Below are 18,613 nucleotides of genomic sequence, written 5' to 3'. Positions count from 1 at the left end.
CTAAAAAATTTGGAAAAAAAAGATAAAAATTCTAAATTATGCTGAAAAAGCAGGTTTTGCCTTTACTCCTCATCCCACAACCACGTTTCCTCTAAAACCGTACTAAATATTCATATAAATATTTGAATCTCAAATTTCTGTTTTGCTTCAATAGCCGCAAGGTAGTTATAACCAGTACGGCCTCTAGATGGCAGCCTTTGAGAGCTTTTCGATGCTCAGTGGTCACCAATAGCTGTGCATGCATCATTCATTCACAACCTGGGCCAATTTACTTTGAGCCCAGTACCGTGACCCTAAACAATCCCTTCCTCACGCACTGTACTTTGAAAAGAAAGAAACAAAAAGAAAAACAAACAGGGAGCAAAGAGCAATATTGTAGCAGATGGCACCTTCCCCAACAATAGTTTCCTCTTATTTGCCTGGCGGCAGCTTTCGCCTGAGGCTTACATGCTTATTTGCTTGGATCAACTGACAATTATATCAGAAAAAAGACATGCGAGTGTGTTAAAATCCCGAATGCCTCCACCTCTAATATCACGAGTTTTTTTCCCCACACCTATGGGATTGTATAGCATAACAAAAGAGCCACTATAGACACTGTGCTATTGGAATATCACCAACGCTGAGCGTTTTAAGTAATAAGCAAATAAATGACCGTCAAAATCTCACACTGTTCTCTTATACAATACGTAGGCGATGAATATAAACTCAGTGTGCGCACAATATTAAATGTAACTTTCCATCTGCGTGAGGGCAAGTGCGTGTGTCGGCTGCCCACACTCAGATGCTTCACGCGCAAACGTTCAAGTATTTATGAAGGGTTTCTTCTTATTGTATATTCTTTCTTTCAAAAGAATATCCTGGTTTGCATGTAGTGTGCAGGTATGAAAATGTGTGTGGGAGAACAAGCTGACTTCAAAGTCTTCTTGTTGCCTATGCCGCTAAACACACATGTTCGCCGCCATCAAAAAGGCCATTTTGCATTCATGAATTTTAATCAGGCGGTTTTTCCACATCCAGTCAATCAACAGACAAACCGCTTTGACGGAAAAAAAAACAAGTCGATTTTGCTCGCACGGGGTACAATGTCAAGGTAAATACTCACGCGAGCTTTTCTTCAGCAATCTGCCCTCGTCTCGCTGGTGAGTCGTTTGTTCATTACCATTTCTAAAGATGTCGTTGTTTAACCGGGGCGCTATTGAACAAAGCGTCACATTTGAAAAGGAAGGCAGGATTGCCGCCTGGATGTATAAACACACTCAACTCTGATCTTAAGCAGATTTATTGAAGGGAAGGAGGCCGCCATACAGATACAAAATACGTCGGTTGATTGACGAAGACGGCGGCTGCCTAGTTGGATGTGAAGAGCTTATCCCACAATTCCACCTTCATGATGGCTTTGCCCAGCGGGCCCATGCTGGCTTTGACATCCAGGTAACTGCCCACGTAGTTGATCCCCATGCCCGTGGCCTCCTCACGGGTAAAGCCGTGCTCTCGCTGCTTCTTCTCGTTGTACATCTCCTTGAACAAGTCCTTGTTGCATTCGCGGCCCTTCTTGTAGATGCCCACGGCGAACCAGTTCTTGTACAGGTTGTAGTCCCACGGCACGGAGAACATGATGGCCACCGTCTCGATGAAATCCTTCTGAGACCTCTCGAAGAGGTCGTAGGTGAGGACGCCCACGCTGCCCGTGGCTTTGCTGCTGGACTTGGTGAAGGTGCACACTTCAGTCTTCAGGGGTCGCACCGTGGGCTGAGGCGGGTTGTACACCTCGCCGTTCTCCAGGTAGACCCTGTCGTGGGCCATCCGTGAATTGAGTAATTGAACGTTTAGAATTCAGCTGCTTGTGCGAAAACAATAATGCTATACTTGACTATAACCAGCAGAGGCGCTGTTGAGTCACTTTTTTGAGATTGGGGCGTTGAGATACGAGTGAGCTGATTTTTGCTTTGACTTGAGTGCAAAAATTTGGGATGCTGTCCATTGAATTGAAGCAAAATATGTGGCCAAAACCGTTACACTCTTTACAAAGACATTACAAACGTTTGTTTTCTGGAACGGATTAATGGCATTCCCATTTATTTAAATGAGGAACAATGACTTGAGATAAGACTGTTATGAGTGTGGACAAGGAATAAGTCTGACTTGCATCTCAAGGTACCACCATATTCACATCATTAAAATAAATTTGTAAAGTTTCTTAAGCATCCTAATTGGCTTTACAAACCTGACCCTGCTCTGGCAGTGTCTAATATTTTGAATCAGATCTACCAAGATTATCTTTCGGTGCTTACTTGGGGTTAATGAGGCAGTAATTGTTGGTCAAATTGATGATCTCAATGGTCACGCTCCTCCTGCTGCTCACTTCAGCGGCCACAGCTTCGGCGGATTCCGTCATGTCGGCCTAGCGTAAAAAGAGCAGAAAATGGAGATGGAGGAATTAGCGCTCGCCTCTCTCCTTCACCTCACTCGTCAGGACGATTCCTCCTAAAACTTGGTCCTGACCTATACTCTGCCGATGCTGCTCTGCTGGCATTCGGCTGACCTTCTGAGGCACCGGTAGAGCCGCTGCGCTTATAAATGATGGATTTGGGCCGGATAATGAGATGTGTGAAGCGCAGCCAGGAGAACCGCTTCGTTCTGACTGTCGATGGCCTAATTAGCCAGCGTACCTTTTCAATTACGGCTCCCCGACCAAGTCTATCGGCTGAAAGAAAGTCGGCTATACAAAATCACGCAGTCGTCTCAGCGGGCCTCTCGCTTTAACTTTTCATCAACAAAGGCCAGTAAGGTAAAATGTTTCGAAGCAAGAGGCACTTACCTGCTTAGGTGCTTTCAAATTCCAAAGTGGGGGGAGAAAAAAAGAAGAAAAGCCTAGGAGGAGGAGGTCTTTTTTTCTTTTTTTATGGTAGGACAACACCCTTTTCAGTCCAAACGTGTCCGCCCTTGAAAAAGTTTCAGTCATCGCGATCCTCCCGTTTGCGGTTCAATGACAGCAAATATTTTTGCACCTGAGCCGCACCCAATTCTGCGGTGTGTATTTTGGAATGTTTTCTATCCTGCAGGTTTACCCTGTTGACGCTTTGTGTGGTCGTCGAGCAACACTATCAATCAGAGGCAAGTTGCAACATAGGTCCGGAGCGCTTTTAGTCATGCTCTGGAATTTTTGACACAATTGGCAGGGCCACATAATAGGAAAACTAGTGTAGTCAACCTTTGGTTTCAAATTGGGGTTTTGAACTAGGATTAGGGGTTCAAATTAGGGTTTATAAACTGAGGGTAGGATTTCAAATTAAGGTTAGGATTTCTAAAAAGTTTCAAACTAGGGTTACAGTTTCAAATTAGGGTTTTAAAATACAATTTGTTTTTAATATCATGGTTAGAGTTTCAAACTCGGGTGTAAAACTAGGTTTAGTGTTTTAAATTTGGATTTTAAAGTAGGATTGGGGTTTCAAATTAGCGTTTCAAATGAGGGTTAGGGTTTTAAATATGGTTTTAACTACAGTTAGGGTTTCAAATTGCACATTTCAAATTAGGGTTTTGAACCAGCATTTCAAACTTGCATTTAGTTCACTTAGTTTTGTCATGGCTTTAATACACTTGGTAGAGTAGCTGTTGAAACTAAAATAAAAATAAGTCAACAAAGAAAAACATACCTCGTGGTGTAATATTAACACGCTCATCCTTTGGGGTGGGAGATTCCATGTGCAAATCCTAGCAAGAGAATACAACTTGTTGGTTAAATCAAGACTTCATTTAAACAGTATTTGATTCCTCCAACAATTAAAAAAAAACACCATAGAAATAAAATGCAACATGGGCACAACATGCAAATTACACGCTGGCACTTTGAGGATCAAAACCAACCCACGCCGGGGCGTTGAACTCTTGACCTCCCAACTCGCCCTTTATTGCACAACTGATCATGCCTGTGATTGAAAACACAAAACATCCACACAGATTCACCCTTAGCTGCTACTTAAGTGAAATAATGACTCATAACAACCAAACGTTAATATTTGAGTACTTTATTATATCAATCCAATAACCTTGAAGGTATAATTCAAAATAGCTTGATGCACACATTTTTGTATTTTTTTTTTTTTATACAGCAGATCTAAGGGACGTGCAAGGCGCTAGGGATTCAACTGATCATAAAATTCCACTTTCACAATAGCCTTGCCCACAGTGGACATGGTGGCCCTCACATCCACCTGTTGGGTGCCATACACAAGCCCAGAGCCGTTGGCCTCCGCCCGGCTGAAGCCGTTCATATCCTTGCCGTCGTACATTTGCTCGTAGAGCTTCTTGTCGCAGGCGCGCGACTTCTGGAAGATGCCCACCGCCAGCCGGTTCTTGTACAGATTGTGGTCGTAGGGCACCGAGAACATGACGGCCATACGCAGTGAGCACGCGCGGCTCTGCATGTGGAAGAGGTCATAGGTCAGCAGGCCCACGGCACCGGTGGCCGTGTGGTCGTCCTTGGTGAAGGAGCACAGCTCGGTTTGCCCGCTGCGGATGCTCGGCTGCGGCGGGTGTTGGCAGAAGCCGCTCGACATGTACACCCTGCCGCACAAAAAACAACGCAGAATCAAAGCTCTGACATGAACACATTACAACTACGGTGGCCTACAAGGGTCAAAATGCCTCATTGCCCAGGACGCACTAGACCAGGGATTGTCAACCAGTGGTCTGCGGCCTTCTAATGGTCCGTGTCTTTATTGGAGGTGGTCCGCGAAATTGAAAATTGTAATATTTTTTAAAATAAAAATGATTTATTATTTAGACTTGATTTATTTTCCAGCTAATTTTGTGAATCATTTATCCATCCGAATTATAATGAATATAGCTAAGATTCCCAAAATAGACATACAGATGCAAATAAACGGCCTGTATAGGTCCATTTTCCTTCGGTGCAAAATAAAAAAAATATTCCGCCAAAGCAGTGGTCCCCAAGTTGCTTCTTGGTTATAATGGTGGTCCCCTGGACAAAACCAGTTGGAAACCCCTGCACTAGATGGTTATGTTCTGATCAAAACAGAAAGCAGGTTTGTAACAACTCACTTGGGGTTAATGAGGCAGTAGATGGAGCTCACATTGGTGAATTCGAATGAGCAGTTCGTGTTGGTGGTGAGGGTCGCTGACAGGGCCTCTGCCGTTTTCATGGTGGCTGCAACAACAAAGTTAGCATCTTTACGCCCAAAGAAGTAAAGTCCTCCTTACCTTTTTTTGGGGGTGAATCAACCGGCTTGTGTGAGGTAGCAGCGTCTGTGTTTTCTCCCGACCAGTGCGAGAAGGACGAAGAGGAGGAGGAGGAAGAGGCGGAACAACGAGGACGCTCTTAGTAGACGACCGACACAAGTGCGGGCGTGTTCACTGTGCTAAGTGGAAGAAAGAACAAAACATACGTTTCGGCTACACCCTCACAAAGAGACTAACAAATGCTTGACAGCTCGACACGATACAAATATGTAGAAAATGTAACGTATGTAGAAAATGTAACATACACATGTTAAATAAAATATAAACTACTTTTCCAATGTGTTCCTCCTCTGTTTTTGTTTTAATATTTGATCATTTGAATACGATTAACATGCTCCTCATTTACAAAAGACCAGTCTCAAACGACTCAGTGGAACGTTCCAGGTTGTAACTTGCAGCCGCGGTCTGTTCATTCCACCCCTTATTGCGCAACGGCGTGCCAGTGGCTGCAAGTGAAGGCACGCTTGGGAATGCCCATTCCATACGTCAACACTCGTATAGAATATTCGTGGCTGGCTGCATACTTCCCCTGGAGAGACCTCAAGAATAACACAAAAACAACACACACACGCGCACACACACACACACACACACTACTACTGGAATATGAGATGATAGCCACTTGCCAATTAACTGTGTTTCCTGCTTTCCCAGACGTTTTGAGATGTGCTTAACTCGTGCATATAACACGGCGCCAGCTGTAGGGAAGCCTTCATCTTCGATGCTTCAAGTCAGCAGATGGTCACAAACGACTGCAAAAAAAAAAAAAAGAACATCTATTTAATAAAAAAAAAAAAAAAAAAGAAGATACATTTGCATTAAACAGACTTTGTACGGTCAAGCATTCCATGTGAAGCTCAGCCAGTTACCTTGGCAGAAAGCTGCATTAAACATGAGGCGCCTGGCCTCGCCTTCATTATATCCCACCATAACGTTCGTTAATCAGATTGGGAAATAAAATGGTAGGCTACAAGAAAAATAACTCTGATGAGTGATGATAATTGACTCGCTTTTCTTTTTCATTCAAAACTAAGAAAAGTGGCTTATTAAGTTGTCTCGACAAACGGCTATAAGTTGTTAAAAGTCACAAATAGAAATTTGACCTCATTTGAGGGTGTAAAAATGCAAAAACGGGCCAATAAAGACAGTTTACATGTAGAAATACAAAACTAACACCATACTAAATTTATCATTTTACATTGGCCTAATTTTGAATTAAATTTAGAATTTTATAGATTTTATTTGTGGTTACGACAAATTTGTGTGGTCACTTGTTGCTAGGCAGAATTGGTGGGGCACAAGAAATTGGGGGAAAAAAAGAAAAGGAATGCCTTTTGCAAAAGAAAATTGTTTCCCTTTTATGGTTGTGGCCTTTTCTGCTACAAAACGACCTGCTTTTGCCGTGTCGTTATCTTTGAGACCACTTAAGCGGGTGACAAAAGAACAAAATAATAATAATCATTCATTTATGGAAAGAAAAATGAGCTCGAGATAAAATCGTAGTCAATTACATCGAGCGCAGCATCAATACCGCGCACGCTTGTCGTCCTCAAGAGACGAGCAAAGCTGATGCTTTTTTTTTTTTTAATCCAAATGATGTGAAGATGCATGCATGCTGCTGAATTCAAAATGGAGATTAAGAGAAACTACTCAAATTACAAGAAGGTATTATTAATTGAGGATTATCATTGAGCCGAGATAATTAAATAAACATATAAAAGATTAAAAAAGATGGCATTAATGTCATCTTTGTTTTTTTATAGGTTTTATGTGGAACTTTTAGCATCCTGAAATGTACAAAGGACAATTAAGGACTAGAATATAACAAAGACCAAATATTTCTATCTAAAAAGGTCTAATATTGCAGCAAGGACTGAAAATGGCGATAAGAAACTTGATTGGCAAAAGAACAATCTGGTGACACCTAGTGGACAGGTGTAGGCATAGGTGCCTTTTTTATTCTTTATTTTTTATTTATTCTTTTTTCCCACAGATACTTAGGCTTACTTTCAGTAGCCTAAGTTTTTTTATGTTCATTTTGTATTTGAATTGTTAATTAGATTTATTACTTTTAATCACATTTTATACAACTGATCTTTAATTTAAATGACTTTTTAACATATCATGTAATGTTAAAGGAATAACTTTAAATAAATAGGCATTACATTTACATTTCTCAAACGCTTTGCATCCTGAGCATGGGGACGTCACGGCTTTGGAGTTTTATGTCACTATACTTTTTTACTTTGGATTAAAATCCTCTTCTCGGGCGCTTTATTAAGTGGCTGGGCCGGGCCTGGAGTTGCCCCCCCTCCCACTCTTCCTTTCCTCTTACAGGAAGCCCAAACTTTGGAACTGTGAGGCAGATGTGCTAACCACACGTCCCGCCGTGCACTAGAAAACCATAACGTAGTCATTTTCTAAACTTTATACTAAATCTCCAATCCCATATTCCACATCATTGCTACGCATTCATCACAACTGAGAGCGGGGGGCAGGCCTGATTAATCCCCGTGGTCATGCCAACAGTTTTCAAAGGTAAACGCAGAGTAATAGGCACAGCCCCTCCCAACAAGTGAGGTCGAGGTATAAGGTGGCATTATGCAAACTTCACAGTGATTAATTTGGGTATCTGAAATGATGTTTCGCCGGGAGACGAGCGTATTGATTGATTGCTGCGAGGGGGGGTTCTGCACATTTACTCGGTGATGAATAGGCTGTCAGGGCCGGCCGGCGCCAAATATGGCCTTGTAAATGAATGTTTAAGCGATTATGGTTTAAGTGTAAATATTACATCCATTAGGGGAAGTAGGATGGGGGATTACATTGAAACGGGGAGGGGGGGGGCAAACCTGAGGAAGTACATCCGGACACATGGCTTTAATCTGCATGTGTGATGTTTAGTCAAAAGTCCTTGACATTAATCGGCCCGTGTGTGTGTTTGTGCGCTTTGAAGAGGGCACGCGCTGAAGAAGGCGAGAGGGGTGGCGAGGTTTAGCGAAGAGGGGGGGGGGGGGCTTTAAGTTGACAGAGCATGCTGGCGCATCCGCTTGCTCAAATTAGCGGCAGCTAAAACTTAGGCGGGGTGACGCGCCAGAGGTGAGAGCGGGAATAAAAAGCACGCCTGGGAGATGATTTGCACGGATTAATACTCGTCGTCATCCTCTGGCTGAGCCAAATCAATATTGTGCCATGCAGGAATACAAAAAAAAACAACAAAGGAGAAACGAAGACGACGAGTCAAAACAAGCCAAACTGTTTGGCGGCTTGCAATTAGCACGCGCCACTCTTGCTATCCCTTTTCTCCATCTGTGGGAATTGCGCGTGTTGAAAAATAGCGCTCGGGCAAACTTTTTGAAGACAAAGTATTTGATGGCTCAATTATGCAAATGTATGCAGCATATATCCATATTTGCATTTGCTGGGTGACTTGAAAAGACATTAGATTAGATTAGAATTACACAGCGGAGTCTCTCGTGTCGTCAAATTTTAATGGCTACTTTTAAACTATAGTTCAATTCCACGTATGTGATTCAAGTATCGGTGGTCAGTATCGGTGAGTACTCAATGAATTACTTGTACTCACACCCGGTCTCAGTAAGTGTTATGCCCCCGAGGGGCGACTGCCCCATTGGGCCCCCCCTTTTGCACGCCCCTGTTCAGAACTAATGTTTCTAGCAGCATGTGTATATTTTCCTCCATCAGTGTGAGCATCAAAACCAGAAGAAGTTTGAAGCCTCAAGCTATGCTAATATATGCGCTATACATCCGCGCTTTCGTTGTTTGAGTCAGCAATCAGAACGAGAGGCGTCATTGATTTCTGATTATCGGTGCGCGCCGATACACAAAAAGGCCCTTGAACGCCAATTCGCTTCCCTCCTTGCATATCTTCCGCTAATTACCACACGGGAATATGCAATGTACTCTTTTGGATACAATTCCTCAAGAAAAAAAGATTTTTTTGTTTTCCGGCTATGCTGCATGTATATATGCGGACGATTTGCATATCTCCTGATGCACAAACACAGGCCTCCTCACTCTTGCATTAATGCAATACAAACACCGGGATCCTCGCTAGGGGATCGATTGTGTCCACTGCATGCGCCACATGCACTGATCTGCACACATTTGGGGATGAAGTGCTGCCGTCACGAGGGAAAACACAGTATTTAATTTTCTACGTTTTCTAAATTTTTTTTTATGCCAATTCCAAATATGTTCATGAGATTTTCGTGCTGATTAAAACAGATGTAAATAAGTAAAGCCGTTACGTCCCACGCCACTTTAGAAGAAGCATAATCCCATCGATCGCAAAGCCGTCGGGGACCGCTGGTCTGTAAACGGACGAGTGCTCAATAAGAGGATAACTTGGAAGGATGCTCGGAGGGGTGAGACAGGTGGGAAGGTGGGGGGTCATCTTATCGGTGAATCTTGCCGTCATTTATCAGTTTTATTGCTTTCTTGTCTTGTTGCTGGCTGCTACTATCACCCCTCACCTGCCCCCTCCCCCCTCCTCACCCCACATGCAAGACCTCGAGCTGTGCCCATCACAGTCAGTTAGCCAGGCCGGCGCAATTAAAAGCGGGCCGCCCGGGGTGAGGCGATGAAACGTATGACATTTTGCTGTTGACTGATGATGAATCCGGAGCGACGGGCCGGCTGGACACACGGGGGGCACGGTCATGGATTTGACCCCCCCTCCGTGTTACGCTCCTGCTCTTCCCTACTGTCTTATTTTAGCCATTTTAGCGGGCGTACCTTCCAAGCCCCCCCCAAACACTTCTTTTATCATCACTTGACAGTTTAACAGGGCTCAATGCAATGGGTGGCTTCTCTTAAGTGTTTCCATGGTTATAGTCTTCCGATTCTTCACCTTTGATAAAGTCAATCTGATTGCTCGCTGCTTTGCCGCCAAGCTCATTTGTCACCCACACAATAACATCTCGCTATCCTATCACTTTTTCTTGTTTGTTTTTTCCCCACTCATGTTAGAGGGCCTCAAAGTACCCTTTCCTTCCCTTATATGGCTGTTTTTAATAAAGATGGACAATTTTTTTTTTTTTCCAATAAAGGATTGCAGCTACTTCATCGCCATTCAATGAGCAGGTGATGAGCTCTGTGCTTTTCCTTTCATCCCAGTTCTCACGACAATGTCGGTGACATTTGAAGAGTGTCGCTTAGTATTGCAAGTTGACTTTCTAATAAAAATAAATAAATAAAAAACCTATACAAACAGTTGGATCTGTAAATTCTTGTGTCCCACCCATGTTGGGGGAAACGTTTTTTTAAATATAATAACAGCAAATAATGCATAAAATGCTTGAAAAAAAAAAGACATAAAAAAACCAAACGCAAATGCAGTAAAGCAAAACTCAACACTCACAGCTGACTGCATTAAAAGAAAGTCTGAAAATTGATCCTAATCCAAAATCCATAGCTTTGGCACGTGACGAGACCTTGCTTTTTCCCAAAGATGCATCAACAATCTTGAAGCGTGATTTTGATTAATTGGACATGGAAAGTGCTGGCTGGCAGCATTGATCCAAACGCCAACAAGCGCACAATCAGGGACACTCGCGTGCCGGATCGATCGGCGCCGCAACACAAGCAACACAGATCTTAAGGTCAAAGACACATTCTTGCCACAGACCCGCTAAACTAACTGTTCTGGTCATGAAACTGACCCATCCGTAACATTTTGAGTATAAACAGGAAGAAAAAAAAATAAAAGCAAGGAAAGTCATCCACGGCGCTCATTTCAAAACTCCAGATGGCACATTTGAGTTGATACCCACTGAAAGGTTATCACTCAATGGAGCATTTTAAAAAGCGCTAATTAAATCCACTTTTCCCCCCACGCAGGAAAAAAAAAAAGTGGCTATAATGCACGTATTTAAAAAGCAGTAGGCGGCCGGCGTGATGGGGAAGATTGATGGTCGCGAGGTCGACCCGGCGCGTTGGCCCGATGTCCCTGACACGTCATAACGCCAGTTTAGGGCCAATGATGCTAATAATACATCTTGGTGACACATTGTGATTACAGCTGCAATATGTCACGGCAGCGGATATGTGCTTACTCAACAGTGGAGAAGGCCTTTGGCTCCTTCCAATGCAAAGTTTAATTTGAAAAGTACTTCTTCAAGGAAAAGCCTGACTGTCACTTTTTGCAGCGTGGAGGCCAGGTGACCACGTCTGCTGTGCAAATTATAATTTGGCTAGCATAAGTGAAAATGAAAAAAAAAAAATTTGAAACTACAATAAAAAAATACTAATTAAATATGACGTTAAAATTAAAGAAGGTAAAATACAATTACATTTTCTTTACAAAAATAAAATGTTTGTGACATTTATATATTACTTTCATTTTGCTCTGTATCAGCGTGGAGCAGTTTTAACGACACCAATTTTTTGAAAAATTTCCAACTAAATTCTCTTTCCACCATGTTGCATAAGAAAATACTGTGTGAATGTCATTTAGAAAAAAATCCTCTCCAAATATTAAGGGAAAAATATCAGCCCTTTAAGAATCAACTTAGCTATATTCACTCCCACAACGGCGCAAACGCCCATTTCTAACTGCACCCGTCTACAAAACAGCCCAAAAAAAGAAAACTACCTATTGCGCTAGACTTGCCAAACTCAGCCCCTTCATCTTGAAACAGGCCTGATAAAGAGTCCTAAACTGATTTTGGCTCAAAACCAATCTGAGGTGGATTATTGTGGATAAACTGCTCCCAATTCAGCAATCTTTGGCCTCTAGTCATCACTCGTGAGTATTTTGCCGAGCCAAAGTGTCCAATAAAAAAGTGGATCGGATCCCTCAAAAAAAACAACAACAACCCGCCACCTGTGTACAAGCCCGCAGAATAAACCGACACGCTCATGCTTTCCATTGGCTTAAGTGTGTAATATCTACAACACGTCCCTTCAGGCTCTCGCTTCCTCTCACACCGCAGCCTTTCCTTTAATTGTTTTCTTCACTTCTCAATTCGCAGCGAGAGAGTGAGAGTGTGAGTGCCTGTGCCAATGGCCCTGCAAGTCATGCACCCCGGGCCAATTCTCCTCCAGTCAGAACCTGGCACATCATCACGCTATGGCACCTGCGCAGATGGCAGACCTCGACTGCTCGGCGAGGTGAGAGGAGATAGCGCGAGGAAGCTAAAGGCAACGAGCGCGTGCACACGTTTTGTTTGAGAGCTGTGCAACAAACTGATGAAAAGGATGGAAATAAATATTTTGTGGTCTTCTTTTCAGTTATTCAATTCAATAGTCTGGGGCTTTTGTTGTGTGTTCCACAATGACAATAAAAATCGAAATCCAACATATTGGACCTCACAATTAGCCATACAGATACGGCCTGCCACATTATTTTAAGTGGCCCGCGAAGACAAAGTGTGCATCGAATTTATATGTCAATTCCAGAATTTCAAATTATTTTCACTTTTAAAAAATAGAGATATTGTTAGCAATTTTTATTACCATTAATTTTGTCAAATACTTTTTATTTTTAAATATTTGATTTGATTTTAATATTTGAACAGTTTTATTAGTCTCTGTTTTGAAAACGAGTTATTCATCAGTTTGTTGTGTAGCCCATACTATATATATACAATATGAGACGTTCATACGTTTATTTGGGTTGACAATTTTAAGGGCCCTTTGAAGCAAACTATGACTATGCTCACGACAAAAATAATTTTGACACCCCTGCCATACATCTCCATTTCAATCCACCCTGGACTGGTCTCCAGACAACCACAAAGCACATATGGACGATCACACACTAAATTCACACCAATAACTTAATATAGCTCAATTTCAAGCACTTTGTTACAACTTTTACACACTTAAAAAAAAATAATTCATGTGCATGTTCCTTCGTTAAATGTCGCAATATGCTGCACATCTGTGAGACGCTTTAATGTTTCTCTCACAGGAAGTATTAATCAGCGAGACTTTCTTTAAAAAGCGCTCACCCAACCCCTCCCCGGCGGTGAGACGATTGACTGTATATTTATTGTTATGTTCACATAAAGCGTCAATTACGAGAACGTTTTAACAACCGCATCGATCCGAGACATCATTTGGAGACTTCCTACTAGCCCTCGACGACTAATAAATCCATGTAGGAGTCAAATTTCATGTATATTGCTACACTGGAAATTATAATGTCACTCAGTAGCGCCCCCTGGAAAGTTGAAGAGAAATTGCAACCGAGTTTTACTAACTGACATGAAATTGGGTGGACATGTCTCACGTAAGAGGAAATACAAAAAACGTCCTCCTGGACTAAAAAGACAAGTTGTAAGAAAGTCCCCCCCCCCTCCCATTTCTGCTGTTATTGCTCCCGCATCTCTTCTTGACAGCGCCGTGATTCATTTCCTCCCCGCCTGAAAGGCGAGAAATGAATAGAAAGTGGTAGGTTTCGTCAAATGTTAAACGGTTGAAGGGCCAGCTCGGCTGAGTCACTTCGGATGCATTTAGGGAGGGGTGGTTACTTTCGCAATATGTCACTCAAGTTCATTTAGTGCGTGTCACAGGTACCGAATACAAAGAAAGGTGTAAGGTTCAAAATGTTCACGCTTCAAATGAGAAAAACATTTACGAAGGCAGAATTACGCTCGATTCTATGAAATAAAATAAATTTGTGTGACTTCAACGTCACCGGGCGTTTTCTTGAAGGTGAGCATCTAGTCGCATGTCTGTAATAGATCCAGACAAGCGTGATCTTGCCTGGGGTGGGCGATCCATAATGAAGATGTCAAGCTCGGTCGGGTTGATCCCATGAGGTGGCTTCTCCACAGGGGGGGCGGGTCCTTGGGATGTTATTTACGCAATGTGTATAATGGAGAAATATTTATTTCTTTAGAATGAAATTCCCTGTTTCCTCGGACTTTGACAGAATTTGTAATTACGCTTAATCTTCGGTGAGACGTGGGAGGTTAGGAGGGAGGGAGGGGAGGGGCAGCAAGTGAGCGCTGCGTCATGCGTGTCACAACTTCAGACGACTTTCCACGGGATTATACATGTGAGCCCGGTTTGAGCCGGCCTGCTGCCCGCCCAAGTTCGGCTTGGGCGCTCGATTTATGGCCGGGTGCTGAATTAAATATTTGCACGCGTGCCATACTCAATCTGTGCCCCCTCAAACCTTCCAAGAGCGTGCAATTAGTCTCACAGCACATACTCACATGGCCAAAAATGGGATGAATGTGGGGGAAGGCGAGGTATGACGGCGGGAATCAAATCTTTTGAAATACTTTTCTGGAAGGGTAACGACTCACGGCGACCTGGTGGTACCTGAGATCTGTCACCCAGTGGGTGAAGTCAAGCCCCGCCCCCCCGCTGGTGAGCCATATGGGTGAGGGAGACTTTTTCACGGGTGTCAATGTTTGGCAGCGAGTGGCAATCTGATCCCTCTGCTGCTTTCTCATTATCGAGGAATAAATAGAACAAGACAACACAAGAGTGGCCCTGTTGTGTCGTCGTCGTCCTGACTTCTGGGCCGGGCAGATGGCGCCGAATCGTAAAAGACGACATTTGAGATGTTTGGGCTGCAGCACTAAAGACAAAGTTTTTTTTTTTTAAAAATGAAAGGAACGAAGCAGCAGTTGATATAAAAAGTCTAAATTAAGAAGATTAATACTTAGTCATATTATTTGTGACCAAAATAGCAGTGGATAAAATTTGAAATGTTTTACATTTAATTTAGAATAGTGATCATGGTGTAAAATGAAAAAGTAAAAAATATTTTTTTTGTGCACATTTCTAGGTTTCTACAAGGGCTACAATCGAATTTTGGGATTTTCCAATCTAGATAATTTCATTTTGGCTTTTGCCGGTTAATGCCAAAGTGCATTCTTCCCGGTAACCAAAAACAGTCTTGTGTTTCTTTATCTTCTCATATTTCACTTCTGAAAATCTTGCTCACCGTTTGCCGTCTGTGTGGTGTCTGCAGTGGCCCATGTGAGAAGAAGCAAGAGATGTCAGATCTCCTCCAAAGGTGGTGGTCTACAGAGAGGGAGGAGGGGGGTGCTCAAACAGAGGCTGCCTTCAAATAAAGCGTGGCAGCTCTAGCTTCCCTTTCCATTAAACAGCCGTGCACTTGCTAGCTCCTGGCTTTATTGCGCCGCTGCTTCGGGAGTGTGAGCCCATGAGACTCGTCACCATTATTAGCAGCTCGCAGTACATAATCCCACCGCAGATTCTCGAGGAGGTCCGAAAGAGAGGTTGGGGTGCATTATACAGTGCGGCCTCAATGACACACGGCAGATGGCGGCCCCCTGAGCCGCCGAGGCCGGACTCCGCGCCAGTCGCCCTCCTCTGGCATTCCTTTTGGAGGGGCGATGAAGCTATCTCCCCAAAGCCTCGGCCTCGTTCCGCTTCCGATACTCTCAGGTGCTTCCAGAGAGGAGGCGGGAAGCCAAAACAACCCCTGCGTTTTCCCCTCCTTCATCTTCCGTTCTCATCTGCATAAATGTCCTTTTGATTCATCATGTATAAGGTTAAGACGGGAGTCTATGCGAGCAACGGCGGCCCGCCGATTCGTTGTTATTCATGCGCACAATGCAAGTATGCGGAAAAGGAAAAATGTCTTCACTACGGGGGAGAAACTCAAAATAAGCAATAGCGCACTTTCATGGAAACACACTGCCTGAATTGCGTCTTTAACATATCATAGCTGCTCTGAAATGTAAAATTCCACCACAATTACATTTTCTGTGTTCCTCATTAAGAACAAGCTTTCAAAGCGGCAATCTATGAGGCTTCAAAATAATTTATGTAGAGCGTTTTATAGTGCAATATACTGAGGTGGTTATCCTTGTCGAAAGGTGCAACAATGCAGTAAATCTGAAAAGATTTGAGAGCTTGGATTAAAATTTGAAGTCATGTTCCCCTCCTCACTAATGGCCTCCCCGTGTGCGTTTCTAACCGAAGCGACCTGAGAGCGCAGGGAGGGCGCGGCGAGGTGTCACTTCACGTTGCTAGCGCGCATGCTAATTTCCCCGTTAAGCATTGATATGCTGTGAGTGACTGAAACAATAACGAGGCGGGACAATGCGCATGTAGTGCAGCCGGAGCTCCTAATTGTTACTGATGGGGGGGCGGCGGCAAAGTGTGGAGCAAGGAGGGAGAAAAGAATTCCTCAACTTGCGAAAGAATTTAGGGCGAAAATGTTAAGAAGGCCGCCGGGTCATATGACGCCAAGGACGATTGTGCTGCTGCTACAGCAGCGTATAGACAGCTATGTAAATAAAAATGTAAATAATACACGCAGTGGGAGCTCATCAAAAGCGAGGCTAAAAGATCTCAATCATTCCCTGTTGGCTTGTTGCGGCTCAGGCCATAAATCGCAACCTCTCAGTGATATTGGAGGAGAAAATAAATGAATGTGCGCACGGTACAATAAATGTGTCGGCGTTTGATAATACTATTAATGTTCAGCTATAGTCGCAGCAATAACTTGTAACTTATGTATGCTATACAGTTTCTGAAACATACTGTGGATATATTTTTGGCATCCTTTTTGGCATCCACTTTGCTAAGGAAACGGAATAGTAAGTCTGACTGGCAAATTTCAATAAAAAAATAAAATAAAATTAGCTTGAGGGGCAAAAACTGACATGCCTCCAAGAATTAATCACCAATGCAGTCTTAGTTGGGCGAGTTTTAGATTTTGGTACTTTTTTCTAAAATGGGGTTGAGAGGCACAAGTCATCATGCCCCAAGAATACTACCTAGCAACAGTGTAAGTGGCCAAACAATCAAAACTATTTAAATTTATTACAATTTTTTCCTAAAATTTTTCTATTTTTGGTAATGATTTTCCAAGTGGCTGTCAAACTTTGTGCTGACTATATTCCAGTTGCCTCCCTCTCTTGCGATGACTGTTTGATCTTATTTGAAACAAATGATGTTGACTTACCGTAAAAAAAATGAATACTTGTCGAAGAAGCTGTACAGTTGCCATATTCTTCAAACAGAGCCGTCGGGATCGCCGCCGCCTCGTAATTAGACACACACTGCCACCGCCCTGCGTGTCAGAGGATGACGATACCATCTTAATATCCTTCAGAGAAATGCCTCATTATCATCGTTAGCAAGCGGCAAGTTATTATCATTCTTATCAGCCTATGAGAAGCGAGAGGAACGCGGCTCGGGACAACAAAACGACTCACACGGTGTGTCACTGTGACACAAACACATTTCGGAGCGGTCGGTGTGTGATTAGAGGCCGCCGATGGCACAAAATAAAGCATATCGAGCCTTGGCACTTGCCTGACGGCTCTCGCTCGTCCTTTCACTTTGTCACACCGAAACCTGTAATCTAACCCACGTGGGGAACTTGTGTGCTAAACATCCCCTACAAATCAATGTTTTTCCACCCAAAAGGCCACCGTGTAATCTTCTTTTTGACACACAGGAAAAACATTTTTCTTCTTACAAATATTGTAAGCTATAAATATCTGACAGGAAATTCAATGAAAAAAAAAAAGAAAGTTCAATGCAAGACATTTAAAAAGCGGTTCAGATATTAAATTGCAATAGCAATCACAATTTGATTATTTTGCTTCAGCCCAACTTCCCACTAATTATAACACAATTTTTTGTGAAAATCCCACTAAATTCTCAAGAGAAAAATCCGCTCTGGCAGCAAGCAGTACCTCATCCCCTCACGTGACCCCTCCCCCTCCCTCCTGCGCTTTGAGGCACCGACTGCTGACACATTTGCAATTCAAATCAAGTAAGGTTGGAAGGCTGAAGTTCGCGGGTTCGAACCCCGATCCAAACTGACCTTTCCACCCACCCACCCTTCCCTGGCATCCCCGGCGCACTTGGCGACGATTTCAATACCAGCGCCGTTCTGGGAATTGGACTGAATTTCAAGATAACGCTTGGACGGGTGGCGGCCATCTTTTGAATAAAGAGTGGTGCGCAGGTAGGCGCAGCAGCCGCGAAAGGTTAATGAATGCTCAGCGAACGCCACACAGCCCCCGGCCCATCGTGTATTCAGCTTCCACGCCGCTTTGGCCCCGCTCATGATCTACTGTACTCTCCAGACGGTTTATTAATATTTCATAACAACCCCCTCCAATTCTGCTGCAGGTCTAAACTTTTTCGTCCAACTTAAACAACGACAACGATTAGGCGCGCTGACACGTCACGTCAAGGTTTTTTTTATATATTTTTTTCCTAAGAGGCAGGAATGAGGCGAAGTCGCCGGCATGTCAAGGTGAGAGATGGCTGTCACCTTGACGTGACATTTATGGCCAATTAGAGGAGAAAGTGGGGGAAATGGCTTTCAAAGTAGCTCGATGGAGATGTCACAGATGTCATCCAACATTTACTGAAC

At 43.3% G+C, this 18,613-nt stretch overlaps 2 protein-coding genes and 1 long non-coding RNA gene across 9 annotated transcripts in view; all 3 read right to left on the bottom strand.

The window, feature by feature from the left end:
• Positions 1-1,264: 1,264 nt before the first annotated feature.
• On the bottom strand, positions 1,265-2,951 carry apnl (actinoporin-like protein). Of its 2 annotated transcripts, none has more exons than XM_037255681.1 (3): positions 2,818-2,951; positions 2,295-2,404; positions 1,265-1,792 (listed from the first exon to the last, which is right to left on the bottom strand). In XM_037255681.1, exons 2-3 carry the CDS (start codon positions 2,396-2,398, stop codon positions 1,351-1,353), a joined length of 546 nt encoding a protein of 181 aa, XP_037111576.1. In that variant the 5' UTR covers positions 2,399-2,404; positions 2,818-2,951; the 3' UTR covers positions 1,265-1,350. The 2 variants fall into 2 exon arrangements, with proteins under 2 accessions (XP_037111576.1, XP_037111577.1); XM_037255682.1 differs by lacking the exon at positions 2,818-2,951 and adding an exon at positions 2,673-2,808.
• Positions 2,952-4,012: 1,061 nt separating this feature from the next.
• On the bottom strand, positions 4,013-5,645 carry LOC119125331 (bryoporin). 3 transcript variants are annotated; one of them, XM_037255684.1, is made up of 4 exons: positions 5,508-5,645; positions 5,224-5,381; positions 5,065-5,170; positions 4,013-4,566 (listed from the first exon to the last, which is right to left on the bottom strand). In XM_037255684.1, the coding sequence occupies exons 3-4, from the start codon at positions 5,163-5,165 to the stop codon at positions 4,137-4,139; spliced, it is 531 nt and encodes a 176-aa protein (XP_037111579.1). In that variant the 5' UTR covers positions 5,166-5,170; positions 5,224-5,381; positions 5,508-5,645; the 3' UTR covers positions 4,013-4,136. The 3 variants fall into 3 exon arrangements, with proteins under 3 accessions (XP_037111579.1, XP_037111581.1, XP_037111580.1); XM_037255686.1 differs by having other exon boundaries at positions 5,065-5,172; positions 5,227-5,381; positions 5,508-5,643; XM_037255685.1 differs by lacking the exon at positions 5,508-5,645 and having other exon boundaries at positions 5,224-5,440.
• Positions 5,646-5,888: 243 nt separating this feature from the next.
• The window catches only part of LOC119125332, a 74,383-nt gene continuing 61,658 nt past the window's right edge, over positions 5,889-18,613 (bottom strand). For 2 of the 4 annotated variants that reach the window (XR_005098462.1, XR_005098464.1), the window contains 3 exons: positions 17,186-17,293; positions 15,191-15,270; positions 5,889-6,014 (listed from right to left, as the gene is read on the bottom strand). This is a non-coding gene — a long non-coding RNA (uncharacterized LOC119125332). The remainder of the gene's footprint in view (positions 6,015-15,190; positions 15,271-17,185; positions 17,294-18,613) is intronic. The other 2 variants (XR_005098463.1, XR_005098465.1) reach the window with 1 other exon arrangement.

This window comes from Syngnathus acus, chromosome 8, assembly GCF_901709675.1.
Source record: "Syngnathus acus chromosome 8, fSynAcu1.2, whole genome shotgun sequence".
NCBI classification, from domain to species: domain Eukaryota; kingdom Metazoa; phylum Chordata; class Actinopteri; order Syngnathiformes; family Syngnathidae; genus Syngnathus; species Syngnathus acus.
This window is presented reverse-complemented; position numbering and strand designations above follow the sequence as displayed.

What these genes read in the sequence shown, in the direction of transcription:
- apnl (XM_037255681.1), bottom strand. Translation starts at nt 2,398, where the DNA reads ATGACGGAATCCGCCGAAGCTGTGGCCGCTGAAGTGAGCAGCAGGAGG. An exon ending in TACTGCCTCATTAACCCCAA is followed by an intron (nt 1,793 to 2,294) that starts GTAAGCACCGAA and finishes GGCCCACGACAG; the next exon opens with GGTCTACCTGGAGAACGGCG.
- LOC119125331 (XM_037255684.1), bottom strand. Translation starts at nt 5,165, where the DNA reads ATGAAAACGGCAGAGGCCCTGTCAGCGACCCTCACCACCAACACGAAC. An exon ending in TACTGCCTCATTAACCCCAA is followed by an intron (nt 4,567 to 5,064) that starts GTGAGTTGTTAC and finishes TTTGTGCGGCAG; the next exon opens with GGTGTACATGTCGAGCGGCT.